This window comes from Myotis lucifugus, unplaced genomic scaffold, assembly GCF_000147115.1.
Source record: "Myotis lucifugus unplaced genomic scaffold, Myoluc2.0 scaffold_21, whole genome shotgun sequence".
Taxonomy (NCBI): Eukaryota; Metazoa; Chordata; class Mammalia; order Chiroptera; family Vespertilionidae; genus Myotis; species Myotis lucifugus.
Genome location: NW_005871069.1, coordinates 9,940,700 through 9,954,030, shown reverse-complemented (window position 1 = coordinate 9,954,030; position 13,331 = coordinate 9,940,700). Strand labels below are relative to the sequence as shown.

General features: G+C 37.9%; 1 protein-coding gene across 2 annotated transcripts in view; it reads left to right on the top strand.

Annotated features, from left to right (window-relative positions):
- Positions 1-11,229, top strand: part of PCOLCE2 (procollagen C-endopeptidase enhancer 2) — a 125,431-nt gene extending 114,202 nt beyond the window's left edge. The window contains exons 7-9 of one of the 2 annotated variants that reach the window (XM_006085772.3): positions 637-720; positions 3,026-3,193; positions 10,718-11,229. In XM_006085772.3, coding sequence (XP_006085834.1) covers positions 637-720; positions 3,026-3,193; positions 10,718-10,848 — 383 coding nt within the window. In that variant the 3' untranslated portion in view covers positions 10,849-11,229. The remainder of the gene's footprint in view (positions 1-636; positions 721-3,025; positions 3,194-10,717) is intronic. The other variant, XM_006085773.3, reaches the window with a different exon arrangement.
- The last annotated feature ends 2,102 nt before the right edge of the window (positions 11,230-13,331 follow it).

Here is a 13,331-nt window from a genome sequence, read left to right as displayed (position 1 = left end):
GTATGTTATCTAGCAGCATCCTTACCCACTAGATGCTAGAAGCATGCCCTAGTTGTGATAACAAAACTATTTCCAGATAGGCCGTGGCAGACTCAATATCAATGTTTAGTAATTGGTTGTATCTAATTACAAATATAACACACTTTACATGTGAGCAGTATTTCCAAAAACCCTGTACTGCTCACATTTAAGCAATTGCATGTTTTAAATGTACCAAGAAAGCTCTCTCCATCTTTAGGGTGACACTATAGAATTCCTTGTGTAAAGTGAAGAGTTAACCTATATTTTCTTAGCTCATATTTGTTGTACTAGGTTTTTCTAAGCAGGGCAAATGGAAACTCTATTTTTAGTTATAGTGTTAGTTTTATGGAAAAGAAGAGAATAGGGCTAATTATGGGTTTTCTTTTATCTTAGGTTTAAAATTCGGCAAAGAATATTCAGTTATGCTAAGAAAATTGGAGCAGTAGTTGGTAGTATAAAGAATTTCTTTTGCATGATCTTTAATTATTTCATTGCAATGACATATTGGTGGCTCAGAGAAAAAATAGCAATGTTAAAGTGATAGATTCATATCTAAATACCAGTTATACTTGATTTTATTTTCCTGAATCTTATGTCTTTCCTTTTTGAATTAAGGTTTAAAACCCACCATGGCCATGTGTCAACAAAAATGTAGATGGGCTGGTACTCTGGAAAGCAATTACTGTTCAAGCAACTTTGGTAAGAAAAAAAACCAAGCAACTTTGGTTTTATAAGAAACTTTTATAAGAAACGTGAGACTATACTAGTAGTCTCAAAGAAAGTGGCATGAATGTGATGGTAAAGGGTAAGTTACATTCTTGATTTACCCAAGAAAATACTTTCTCATACACTGAGGTATATGGACTTGTGCTCTTCAAAATATTAAGAGTTCATAACTGAGAAAAATATGTATATAGAAAATTTACTTTTTCATACAAATTTAATTTGATTCCTGGTACATGATACTGCTATTCTGTATATTTTGGTTGGCTCAGTATTACTGAAAAACAAAACAAAACAAAAACCTGTATACTTTTTTTATCACATATTTTTCATGTATTGGTTATCTTTTCATACATTGATAATTCAACTTTAATAAATTAAAAGCATATCTAAGCTGGCCTCTCTCACAGGAAATTCAAGCATTTCCTCTGCAATGTCTGTCCTTCTAAAGTATTAAATTAAAACCTGGAAATCTGAAATCTATTTGGAAACACCTATAAATTGGAACCCGAGGAGACATTACTAATGATTTAGAATTTAGAAGAGCTTTTTACACAAAAATATAGTTGCCCTTTTTGTGAAAACCACTCAAGAGCAAAAGATACCAGATTTAATTATGTTGCTTTAATTATATTTCCACAAGGAAGATTTAGGAAGGTCTTGCCAGGAAAAGAAAGCTGCGAAACCTAAAAGCTTACCCCAGACCCAGGGCCTCCCAGAGGGGCTCCGCATGCCCTGCATCAGTCTTCAGCAGCTCCACATTGAGGGACCTGGCCCATCCCCCACTTTCACTTTCCAGGCATAAAATGAACCAAACAGCACAGGTGTCCCTGCCACCACAGACAGCCATTCTCTGCAGGGTGCTTCAGGAAATCTCCCTCCTTGTCCTTTGATGCCACCTGATTCCACTTGGCTACAAGCTGACATTTTGCAGTGAGCACTCACAGAGGAGAATTCTGATTTTGTGAGCTTTGCACACCATGTAAGCAGTGAGCTCTCACTTCACCCCAAAAGGCTCCTATCAGCCAAGTCCAAAACTTGATTAACTCCACTGTGACTCATGGCAAAACGACCACATACAGTCACCAGCTGCCCATTGGTTTTCAGCCAGAACTCCAGAGGCAGTTTGGGTTGTCACAATAACCAGGGAGTGCTACTGGTTTTTCTGGGCAGGGATAAGCTCATAAAATAGTCCTTCAATGCAGGTCCTGTTCCACATTGCATTGCCCTCACCAAAATGCCAAAAGCACGCCTCTGAGAGACACATATTCTTTCCTTCTGTGGCTCAGAAATTAGACTCTTTTCTCCCAGAGTGACAATGGAAAAAAGAGAGTTACATAATGAAAAGCAACTGAATTTTTCTAGAAAAATTTTTAAGCAAGAAAATGCTTTGTTATAGCTCAGTTCTATACTTTGATTTGTTAAATGAGATAAACAGGGTGGATAACAAAGAGAATATCAGCCTGACCGTCAAGGCTCAGTGATTGAGCGTCGACCTATGAACCAGGAGGTCATGGCTCAATTCCCGGTCAGGGCACATGCCTGGGTTTCAGGCTCGCTCCCCAGTATGGGGCATGCAGGAGGCAGCCAATCGATGATTCTCTCTCATCATTGATGTTTCTATCTCTCTCTCCCTCTCCCTTCCTCTCTGAAATCAATAAAAATATATTTAATAAAGAGAGCATCAAAGACCTAGTAAAAGACAGGTATTTACTGATAATTAGAGAGAGCTAAGGACCCATGGATGAACCAAAGTTCCAAGACAGAGGACAACTAAAGAGAGGGGCTAAAGAGAAGGGTAGGGGAGACGCAGAAAGGTAGGCACACACACCCATACAGACACAAAGACTCCCTTCCTCGTGGCCCAAACACCCTCATGCAACCTCTGAGCTTGGTGTTGCCTCTGAAGACTCAAAGTCTTGTGAAGTATGCACAGGTAGAGGCTCATAAGCCATCCCTTACTTGGTAATTGATCTACATGTTGGATAAGACATTGTGAAGAGTCCCTTCTCAGTAATGGACCACAGTGCATAGCTATTCAGGTTTCTCTCCTGGGTCTCAACATCTAGCAACACAGGCAGCATGATAGCACCATGGCTCCTTTCTTCAACCTGAATTTTGGTGACAAGCATACAGAATCAAATTTGATTGCTCTGTTAGGGCCTTCTCTTTAACATTAAAATGCTTCCCATCTGAAACTTACAAAAATGTAAAATTATGCTCAATTCTGCTTACATTTGCCTTCACTGTTATATTATTTCAAAAACATTTTCTTCTGCAGTATTTGCTGGTACTGTTATCACAACCATCACACGGGGTGGAAGCTTGCATGCCACAATCTCCCTCATCAGCATCTATAAAGAGGGAAATCTGGCAATTCAACAGGCTGGCAAGAACATGAGTGCCAAGGTCATTGTGATCTGCAAGCAGTGCCCTCTCCTCAGAAGAGGTGAGTAAGGAGGGAAACTTTAGTCTTGTAGGGGAGCTCAGGGACAGAGATGGGGACAAGAGAGCCTCTCCGAGCTACTCAGGGATCTGAGCATGCCCTAGCTGGTTAAGGGAAGTCAAGTCAGGGCTTTTGGAACAGAAGGAAGACTGTGGCATCAGGCAGAATTGGGCTCTAAGCCCAGTTCCTGTGAGGTGAACAAGGATGAAAAGCGGAAATGATGAATGAGTCCAAACAGCACATGAGGTTGGATCAATATGGACAGACACAGAGGAACAGTTCAGAAGAAAGAGACTTTTATTTATTGCACTTAAGGTGCCAATATTACAGAGGAAAATATTCAGCAAATAAAAGGCAATTCAGTCCTAGCTGGTTTGGCTTAGTGGATAGAGTGTCAGCCTGTGGACTGAAGGGTCCCAGGTTTGATTCTGGTCAAAAGCACATGCTCGGGTTGCGGACTTGATCCCCAGTGGGGGGCGTGCAAGAGGCAGCCGATCAATGATTCTCTCTCATCATTGATGTTCCTATCTCTCTCTCCCTCTCCTTTCCTCTCTGAAATCAATAAAAATATTAAAAGTGTTTTTTTAAAGGCAATTCAGAGCTCAAGTTCAGAAGGGAGAGAGGCATATAGAGAGGCTAGAATTAAAGATTTGGGAATAATTTTCAGATGTAGGATCATTTAATCCATACATGGGAATGAGTTTATTAAGAGAAATTATGGGAAAGGGAAAGTTACTCCAGAGCCAGACCACATAATTTTTAAACAAGCTCTTTTAACTTATAAAAGTAATATATTTTCTATGGTTATAAAAAAGTTTAAATATGTAGAAAAGGATATAAAATAAAATGTGAATATCTTTCCCTTTTAAACCCAGAGGTAGTATGACAAGTTCCAGGAAGTTTTTGTCCATATACATATGTAGACAAATGGGGTCATACGATACATATTCTATTGCAACTTTCCCCCCATGATATCTATGTACTAGTACACATCTTTCCATAAACAACACGTGTAGATAGATCCCTCTCTTTGGAATGGTAATAATGCTATGATTTCTCTATCCAATATCAACTCATTCATTTCCTCAGTCTTGTTACTAAACTCTTCCACAACCAAACCAAACAAAACAAAATGAGAGTGAGAGAGAGAAAGTTATACATAATATTCACTTCAAGAAAGCTTTACCATGAACTCAGATTGTTTAGAAAAGTCAGGAAGCCAGCAGCCTCACATTGATTTTTCAGAGGAAATAGCAAAGGCTCTGTAAAAGATAACACTGCTTTCCAGAACTGCTAGGAATGGCAAATAATGCACATCTAAATCCTTCCTCTGTGATCTCATGAAGACATTAGCAGTCTGGCCTTGAGGTGGCACCTGTCCGCACAGCCTACAGGGCCCTCCCAGGCTCAGGCCCACTCTGATGACAGCATCAGCATAGAGGGAGGGTTATGCAAGAGAAAGGGGAAACATATTTCTCTTATGACACACTGGGGAAGAGGGAGAATAAAAGAGGTTGAATACACACTTCCTTTATGATGTTTTCTGAGGCAATATAAATCTTCAGAGGCAACCCCAACATGCCCTAGTCCAAGCCAGGCACACTAATGTAATAAAAATAGTGTAACAGGTATAAGTACTTCTTTAGTACCAGTTTTTTTGTTTTGTTTTGTTTTGTTTTTATGAGGGACTACAAGGATGCAAAGAAGTATTTAACCCAACCATGCTCTGAAGAAACTTCCCTATGTAGATCTTGAGATATTAGGGCAAAGTTCAAGACAACAACAACTGAAGGCAGAGATCACTAGTTGCACAGTGCCTGGAAAACCCAGGAGCTCTATGGGACTGTGAGAGGACATCTGAAGATGGTGTGTCGGAGCACTAGAGGCCTTTCATGTGAACACAGTGCGTTGTTCTTGGTAGATTCTCAGTGAGTGCACCAGCTCCACAGTTCTGCAGAGAAGGGCATGATTGACCGAATCATTCCATCCAGTTTCCTAGTATTAGCACAGCTGGGGCATGGTACTCAGTTGAATTTATATTTTTGCTGCTGAGAGTCTTAAATAAGATCTTATCCTAGATACAGTAAATGTATAAGTGTATCATTTATAGAAAATTTATCTAGAGATAAGTTATAGTCTAAGTTAGGATTCCAAGATGGTGGCAGATTAGGTGGAAGCTACACTGACCTTCTCCCAGGACCAAAATGGATTTATAACTTTAATATAGAAAAATCATGCTGAATAACCAACTGAAGATTAAGTGGAAAGAAACCTTATAACCAACAACTTAAAGAGGAGGCCACATTGAGACTAGTAGGAAGGGCAGAGGCCCAAGAGTGCTCACAGGGATCCCACAGGCAGCAGCTAAAATTCTGGAGGGATATCTCAGCTATAGGGGGTTCTCCCTGAGAAGTCTAAACCCCAAGCTGGGATCCCCAGCCCAGAGCACCAAAACCAGGAAATGTGTCCACATAACTTCTGGCTGTGAAAAGCAGCAGGGTTTCTGTCCTCCAGTGAAAGGTAGCTAGAAATGCAGGCATTGTCATAAAGGGCCAATACACAAAATTTTGTTTTCTTACAGTTACCCTGGGTTCTGTTAGAGGTAGGGCAGAGTGGACTAGAGCTATGTGAGGAGAGTCTTGGTTGGTGACTCTGGGAAGAGAGCTTGAGGTGACAGCCACCTGGATCCCTAAGCTGAGTCATTCCCGCATACTGTAGAAGCCATCTTTCTCAGGCAGACCCTTCCCATCTATGCAGCATTAGCCTGGGGGGGGGAGCAATAGCCCACCCATTGGAAACCCTCTCACCCCACCCTGTGGAGTTTACACCTGACTGAGCTCTACAACCAGAGGCTCAGTTAAGTGACTGAGACTAAGAGACAGCCTGAAGGCAGAGGCAAATCTCTGGGTGCTTTGACTCTTTGCCTGACCTTCTCCTAGACTCAGGGCTACTAAAAGCAGTCCTTGGTGCACAGCTTGTCCTTTCCACATGTACCCAGGCTTAGTAGAGGAATCTACAAGCTGTGGATCACTGATAGCTCCAAACAGGTTGTGCACCTATTCCTCTGTGCACCAGAGGAATGGCCACTGGATGTATTGATTCTGGGCCTCTTTGGAGCGACTCTAGTGCAGGCTAGTCACAGACAGCTTCTGACATTGGCCCGCACTAGAGTCCCTCCAAAGAGGCCCAGAATCAATACACCAAGTGACCAACTTCAGACAACAAAAGAGCAGAACCCAATAAGCTTCATAAGCAGCATATCCATAGAGATATCTCAGCAGACACCAAGGACTGCTGAGGCAAATTCCACTTCATGTGATCAGCACCTGCACAGCAGCCTGCACACCGTGTTGGGGGTTGAGCCTCACAGTCAGCCCAACTAAGGGTCAAGGCCACGCACAAATGGGCCAACAATAATCAAGACTCAATTGCAAAAGGAGAGCCCACACAACTGCACACAAGAGACATTCTTAGAGCATTCAGTTCTGGTGATTAGAGAAACTGTGCCACTGTGTCCCACAGGACACCTACTACATAAGGCCACCCTACCAAGACTGGGAATCATAGCAGATCTACCTAATACATAGAAATACACACAAATAGGCAGCCAAAATGGGGATACAAAGAAACAGGCCTCAAATGAAGGAACAAGAAAATTTTCCAGAAGAAGAGCTAAATGAAGAGGATGTAAGCAATTTATCAGGTAGAGTTCAGAGTAAAAATTATAAGGATGCTCAACAGCATGAAAAGGGATATAGAAACCATGAAAAAGGACCAGTCAGAAAAGAAGAATGTCATATTTGAAATAAAGACTACACTGAAAGAAATAAACAGCAGGGTCAATGAAACAGAGGATTGAATCAGTGATTTGGAAGACTAGGTAGAAAAAAACACCCAATCAGCAAAAAAGAAAAAAGAAAAAAGACTTTAAAAAATGAGCATAGTTTAAGGGACCTTTGGAACAACATGGAATGTAACAACATCCACATTATACGAGTACCAGAAGGAGAAGAGAGAGAACAAGGGATGGAAAACCTATTTGATTAAATAGTTCCTAAAAACTTCCCTAACCTGGTGAAGGAAAAAGAAATACAAGTCCAAGAAGTGCAGAAGAGTCCCAAACAATATGAACCCAAAGAGGCCCACACCAGAACACATAGTAATTATTTTAAATTTTATTTTATTGTGACAATATTACAGATGTCCTCCAATTTTCCACTCCTTAATTCCCTCCTTCTCTCAGCCCCTGCCCCATGCCAGGCCTTTACCACACTATTGTCTGTGTCCGTTGGTTATACATTTATATATAAAAGTTCTTTGGTTAATTTCTTATTGTCTTACCCCCTCCCCTCTGATTTACATCAGTCTATTCCTTGCCTCCATGCCACTGAGCCTATTTTGTCAGTTTATTATGTTCAGTAGATTCCACTTACAAGTAATATAATATTTCTCTTTCTCTGAATGGCTTATTTCACTCAGCATAATACTATCCAGCTCCCTCCATGCTATTGCAAAGGTTAAGAAACCCTTCTTTTTTGCAGCTGTATAATATACCATTGTATAAATTTACCACTGCTTTTTTATCCATTCATCTACTAATGGGCAGTTGGGCTGTTTCCAGATCTTTGCTATTGTAAGTAAAGCTGCTATGAACATAGGGGTTCATATAGTCTTTCTGATTGGTGTTTTGGGCTTCTTAGGATATATTTCTAGAAGTGCTCAACAGCACGAAAAAGGATGAAACCATGAAAAAGGACCAGTCAGAAAAGAAGAATGTCATATTTGAAACCATGAAAAAGGACCAGTCAGACAAGAAGAATGTTATATTTGAAATAAGACTACACTGGAAGAAATAAACAGCAGAGTCAATGAAGCAGAGGATTGAATCAGTGATTTGGAAGACTAGGTAGAAAGAAACACCCAATCAGCTGGGTTTAATGGTAGTTCCATTTTTTCATTTTTGAGTAAATTCCATACTGTTTTCCATAGTGGCTGCACCAATCTGCATTCCCACCAGCATTGTACTTGGATTCCCTTTTTCCATATCCTTGCAAGCACTTGTTTTCATCATAATTAAAATGCCAAAAGTTAAAGACAACTGTAAAAGCCACAAGAGAAAGGCAGTCAGTTACCTACAAGGGAACTCTCATAAAAGACTGTCAGCTGATTTCTCAACAGAAACATTTCAGGCCAGGAGGGATTTGCATGAAATATGCAAAGTGATGAAAAGCAAGGGCCTATAACCAAGGCTACTTTGCCCAGCAAGGCTATCATTTAAAATTGAAAGAGAAATAAAGAGCTTCAAAGGCAAGAAAAAGCTAAAGGGGTTTGTTACCACCTAACCAGTATTACAAGAAATATTAAAGGGCTTGCTTTAAGAAGCGGAAGAAGGCCCTAGATGGTTTGGTTCAGTGGATAGAGCATCAGCCCGTGGACTTGATCCTCTGTTGAAGGCTCGATTTCTGGTCCTGGTTTGGTACATGTGGGAGGCAGCCAATCTATATATCTTTCTCACATCAATGTTTCTGTCTCTGTGTCTCTCCCTGTCCTCTAAAAATCAATGGAAAAATATCCTCAAGTGAGGATTAACAACAACCAAAAAAAAAAAAATGGAATAAGAAGAAAAGAACACACAGAGGAACATAGTTAAAAAATATAAAATGGCAATAAATACTTACCTATCAATAATCACTTTAAATGTAAATGGCTTAAATGATCCAATCAAAGGACATAAGGTAGCTGAATGGATAAGAAAATAAGACCCATGTATATGCTGTCTTCAAGACACCTACCGCAGAATGAAAGATACACACAGACTAAAAGTATAAGAATGGAAAAAGATATTTCATGCAAATTGAAAGGAAAAAAAGCTGGGGTAACAATACTTATATCTGACAAAATAGATTTTAAAACCAAGGCTATAGTTAGAGACATTACAGAATGATCAAGAAATCAACCAAACAAGAGGACATAACTCTTGTAACATTTATACACCCAACATAGGAGCACCTAAACATGTAAAGCAAATCTTGATGGACATAAAGGAAGATATTGACAATAATATAGTTATAGTAGGGTATTTTAACACCCCATTGACATCAATGGATCTTCCAGACTGAAAATCAACAAGGAGATGGTGACCTTAAATCACACACTAGATCAACTGGATTTAATTGATATCTTCAGAGCATTTCACCCCAAAGCAGTAGAATATACATTATTACATGCCCATGAACATTTTCTAGGATAGACCACATGTTAGACACAAAACAAGTCTATATAAATTTAAGACTGAAATCCTGTCAAGCCTCTTTTCTGATCATAACTTGAAATCAGTCACAAGAAAACTGAAAAACACACAAAGATATGGAGGCTAAATAACATGTTGCTAAACAATGGGCAAATAAGGAGATCAAGGAAGAAATCAAAAGACACCTTGAAACAAATGAAAATGAGAACATAACTACCCAAAAATCTGTGGGACACTGGGATAGCAGCCCTGAGAGGGAAATTCATAGCATTGCAAGCCTTTCAGAAGAAATATGAAAAATCTCTAATAAACAATCTAACTTTACACTTAAAGAAACTAGAAAAAGAACAAAGCCCAGAGTGAGTAGACGGAAGGAAATAATAAAGACCAGAGCAGAAATAAATGAAATACAGTCTAAAAATACAATATAAAACATTAATGAGGCCAAGAGCTGATTTTTTGGAAAGGTAAACAAGATTGATAAACCTTTAACCAGACTCAAGAAAAAAAGAGAGAGGACCAAATAAATAAAATCAGAAATGAAACAGGAGAAGTAGCAACTGACACCAAATATATACAAAGGATTGTAAAAAAATATTACAACTATATGCCAATAATCTGGAAGAAATGGATAAATTCCTAGGAACATACAACCTTCCAAAACTAAATCAGGAAGAATCAGAGAATCTGAATAGACAGATTACAACTAGTGAAATTGAAGCAGTAATCATAATTTAAAAAAACACAAAACTTTCAACAATAAAAAGCCTGGCCAAATGGCTTTACAAGTGAATTTTACCAAACATTCAAAGAAGAATACCTATCCTCAAATTCAAGAGGAAGACTTCCACACTCTTTTTACAAGGCCAGCATTATCCTAACTCCAAAAACAGATAAAGATACAAGAAAGAAAGACAATTATAGCCCAACATTCCTGTATAATATAGATGCTAAAATCCTCAACAAAATATTAGGAAACTGAATATAGCATTACATTAAAAAGATCATACACCATGATCAAGTGGGACTTATTATTGGGATGCAAGGTTGGTACAACATTCAAAAAACAATAAACACGATAAACCAAATAAACAGATTAAAGGATAAAACCACATGATCATATCCATAGATGCAGAAAAAGCATTTGATAAAATTCAGCACCAATTTATGATAAAAATTATAGTCTAAATTGTTTCAAACAAGCACACATGAAAAAATTAGCTTATATTCATTATTTTTAGCACACAGAAAAAATTAACATATTTTTTATCTCTTAGGTCAAAATTACATTATTATGGGCCAAGTGGGTGAAGATGGGCGAGGCAAAATCATGCCCAACAGCTTTGTCATGATGTTGAAGACCAAGAATCAGAAGTTCCTGAATGCCTTGGAAAATAAGCAATGTTAACAGTGAACTGTGTTCATTTAAGCTTCATTCTGTCATTGCCTTTGAAAGATCTATTTTTCTCAGTATAAAAACAATCTTATGACATTAAATATTGAATATTCAGAAAGATTGACTCTTCACAGAGGTAGGTGTGATGGAAGTTCCATGCCTGCATCAAGAGAAGCGGATATTGTAGTGCAGTGACAGGAACCTCATGGCATTGAGTGGTGACTGTTGAAAGCAGTTAATTTATACATGCCTGTAAAGGGGTATTTTAGAAATGAGTTTTGTGAAGATGTAAAAGGAGATTTTTATAAGTGCAATATTTGCTTCAAGATGTTATATTCTTTTCTTGCATTTTTAAATCGATGCTTAATAAAATATTTTTAAATGATTATGTAACAGCCATGGTACTACTTTTATATAAAGTGGGACACTGTAAAAAAGAATATTCCCTGCAATTTACATAGAAGGCTGTCTTTGTAACAATTTACACTTTGCTAAAAGACAATATTTTGAGAATTTCGGGGGCCAGATGGATCCAGTAATGTAAACACACTATAATTCTTCCCTACAGAACCAGAATACATTAGTGCTCAAATGGTGTCCCTTAGCAATCCAATTCAATGCCTTTATTTTGTGATAGATATTGAAGCTCAGGTATATTTAGTGACTTGTCCAAACACACATCTCCCACAAGACAGAGCAGGCAATCAAGCTTGGAAGTCCGAATTGCAAACCCAGTGCCTTCCCCACCATTAAAAGCGACCCTCATTGACCCAGAGGAAAGCCCGCTTATCCTGACTTACAGAGTTCAGTCCTTTGTTTTTGTAGCCTAAATCATAATTGGTCATTTTATATGACTTGAAATTAGAAGTGAGCCTGACACCCCCATCCTGTTCATTCCCAGTTAACTGGATCAGGCTGTCTGCTAGGATGCACTCTTTCTTTGAGAAATCTATTTTCACTTAGTAGTGGAAGAATTGGAAGTGACTTCCCATTATTTGCACAAGGCTGCTTAAAATGTCACTGTACCTGCAGTGGATGTGGCTGGCAGCCCTCAGGAGGTTGCCCTCTAAGAGCTGTGGAAAAGGGGCAACCACTCCTATCCAAAGAAAGTAGAAAGAATATTAGGGATGAACAAAGACTTGAGTCACAAGGTCTTCTATAGTAAAAGCAAAGTTTTAGAAACAAGGGAAATATTCTTTGGAGTGAAAATCCAAGTATATGTTATTTGAAACATACCTAAAACATAAGGTCACAGAAAAGTTGAGGAGAAATGGGTAGAAGAAGAAAACTATACCAGGAAAATATTAACAAAACTGATGTGGCTTTATTAATATTAGAAAAAAATAGACTTTAAGGCATTATTCAAGATGAAGATTACAAGGAGATATAACAGCTACTTATATGCAGCTAATAACATCCTTCAAAATAACTAAATCTGGTGCTGTATAAATGGAAATTGACAAGTTTATCATCATTGTGGAGACTTTAACATTTTTTTCTCAGTAATGGACAGATTTAAAAGGAAAAAAAAAGACAAAAAAATATAGGTGATTTGAGCCACACAGTTACCTAGATTCACCTGATGGTTAGAACAGTTTCAAAACTCGCTACTTACTGCACTATGAAACAAATCCCAACACATTTCAAAGAACTGGTAAGGTACAGACACCCTTCAACAACAAGGAATAATTAGAAATTAATAAAAGTAAACAATAGTAAAAAAGATAAGAAAAATGGTATTGGAAATTGAGATATGTGCTTTTAAATAACTCATGATCAAATGGAAATTATAATGTAAAACCAAAATATTAAAAATTGAACAATAATAAAAATGCTAAATTTAAAACTTTTCAAATGTGTGGAATGTAGCTCAAATAACACTTTAAAATTTATAAACTTAAATATTTGCATTTTTTAAAAAAGGGTGAAAAATAATTTGTAAATGATACAAATAGGAAGTTAGTAAAATAACAACAGAATAAACTTTTAAAAGATAGGAGGAAATAAGCAGAAGAACAGAAATTGAGTAAAATAGTAATCCTAAACAATGGAGAAAATGAACAAAGCCAAAAATTGCTTCTCTAAAATGACTAATATAATAGGCAAAACTGACAAGATTAAGCAAGAAAAGAAGTGAAAAAGGACAAGAAAACAATTTAGGACTGAAAGCAGGACCTACCTACAGGTGTTACAGGCAATCTTTAAAGGCAATAAGACATTCTGAACCATTTTGTGTCAATAAGTTTGAAAGTTTAGCTGAAGTGGACAAATTCCTAAGTGGGGGAATTCATCAACTGAGACTCAAGTAGAAATAGAATATCTACATAGTCCTTATAACCATTAAAGTAGCTCAGTCAGAGTTTAAAATCTTTCTTCAAATAAAACTCCAGGCCCAGAGAGTCTACCAAACACCTAAGGGACAAACACTGCCAACCTAACATATACTATTTCAGAGTATAAATAATGAAGAAACACTCTACAATATTTTTCTACGA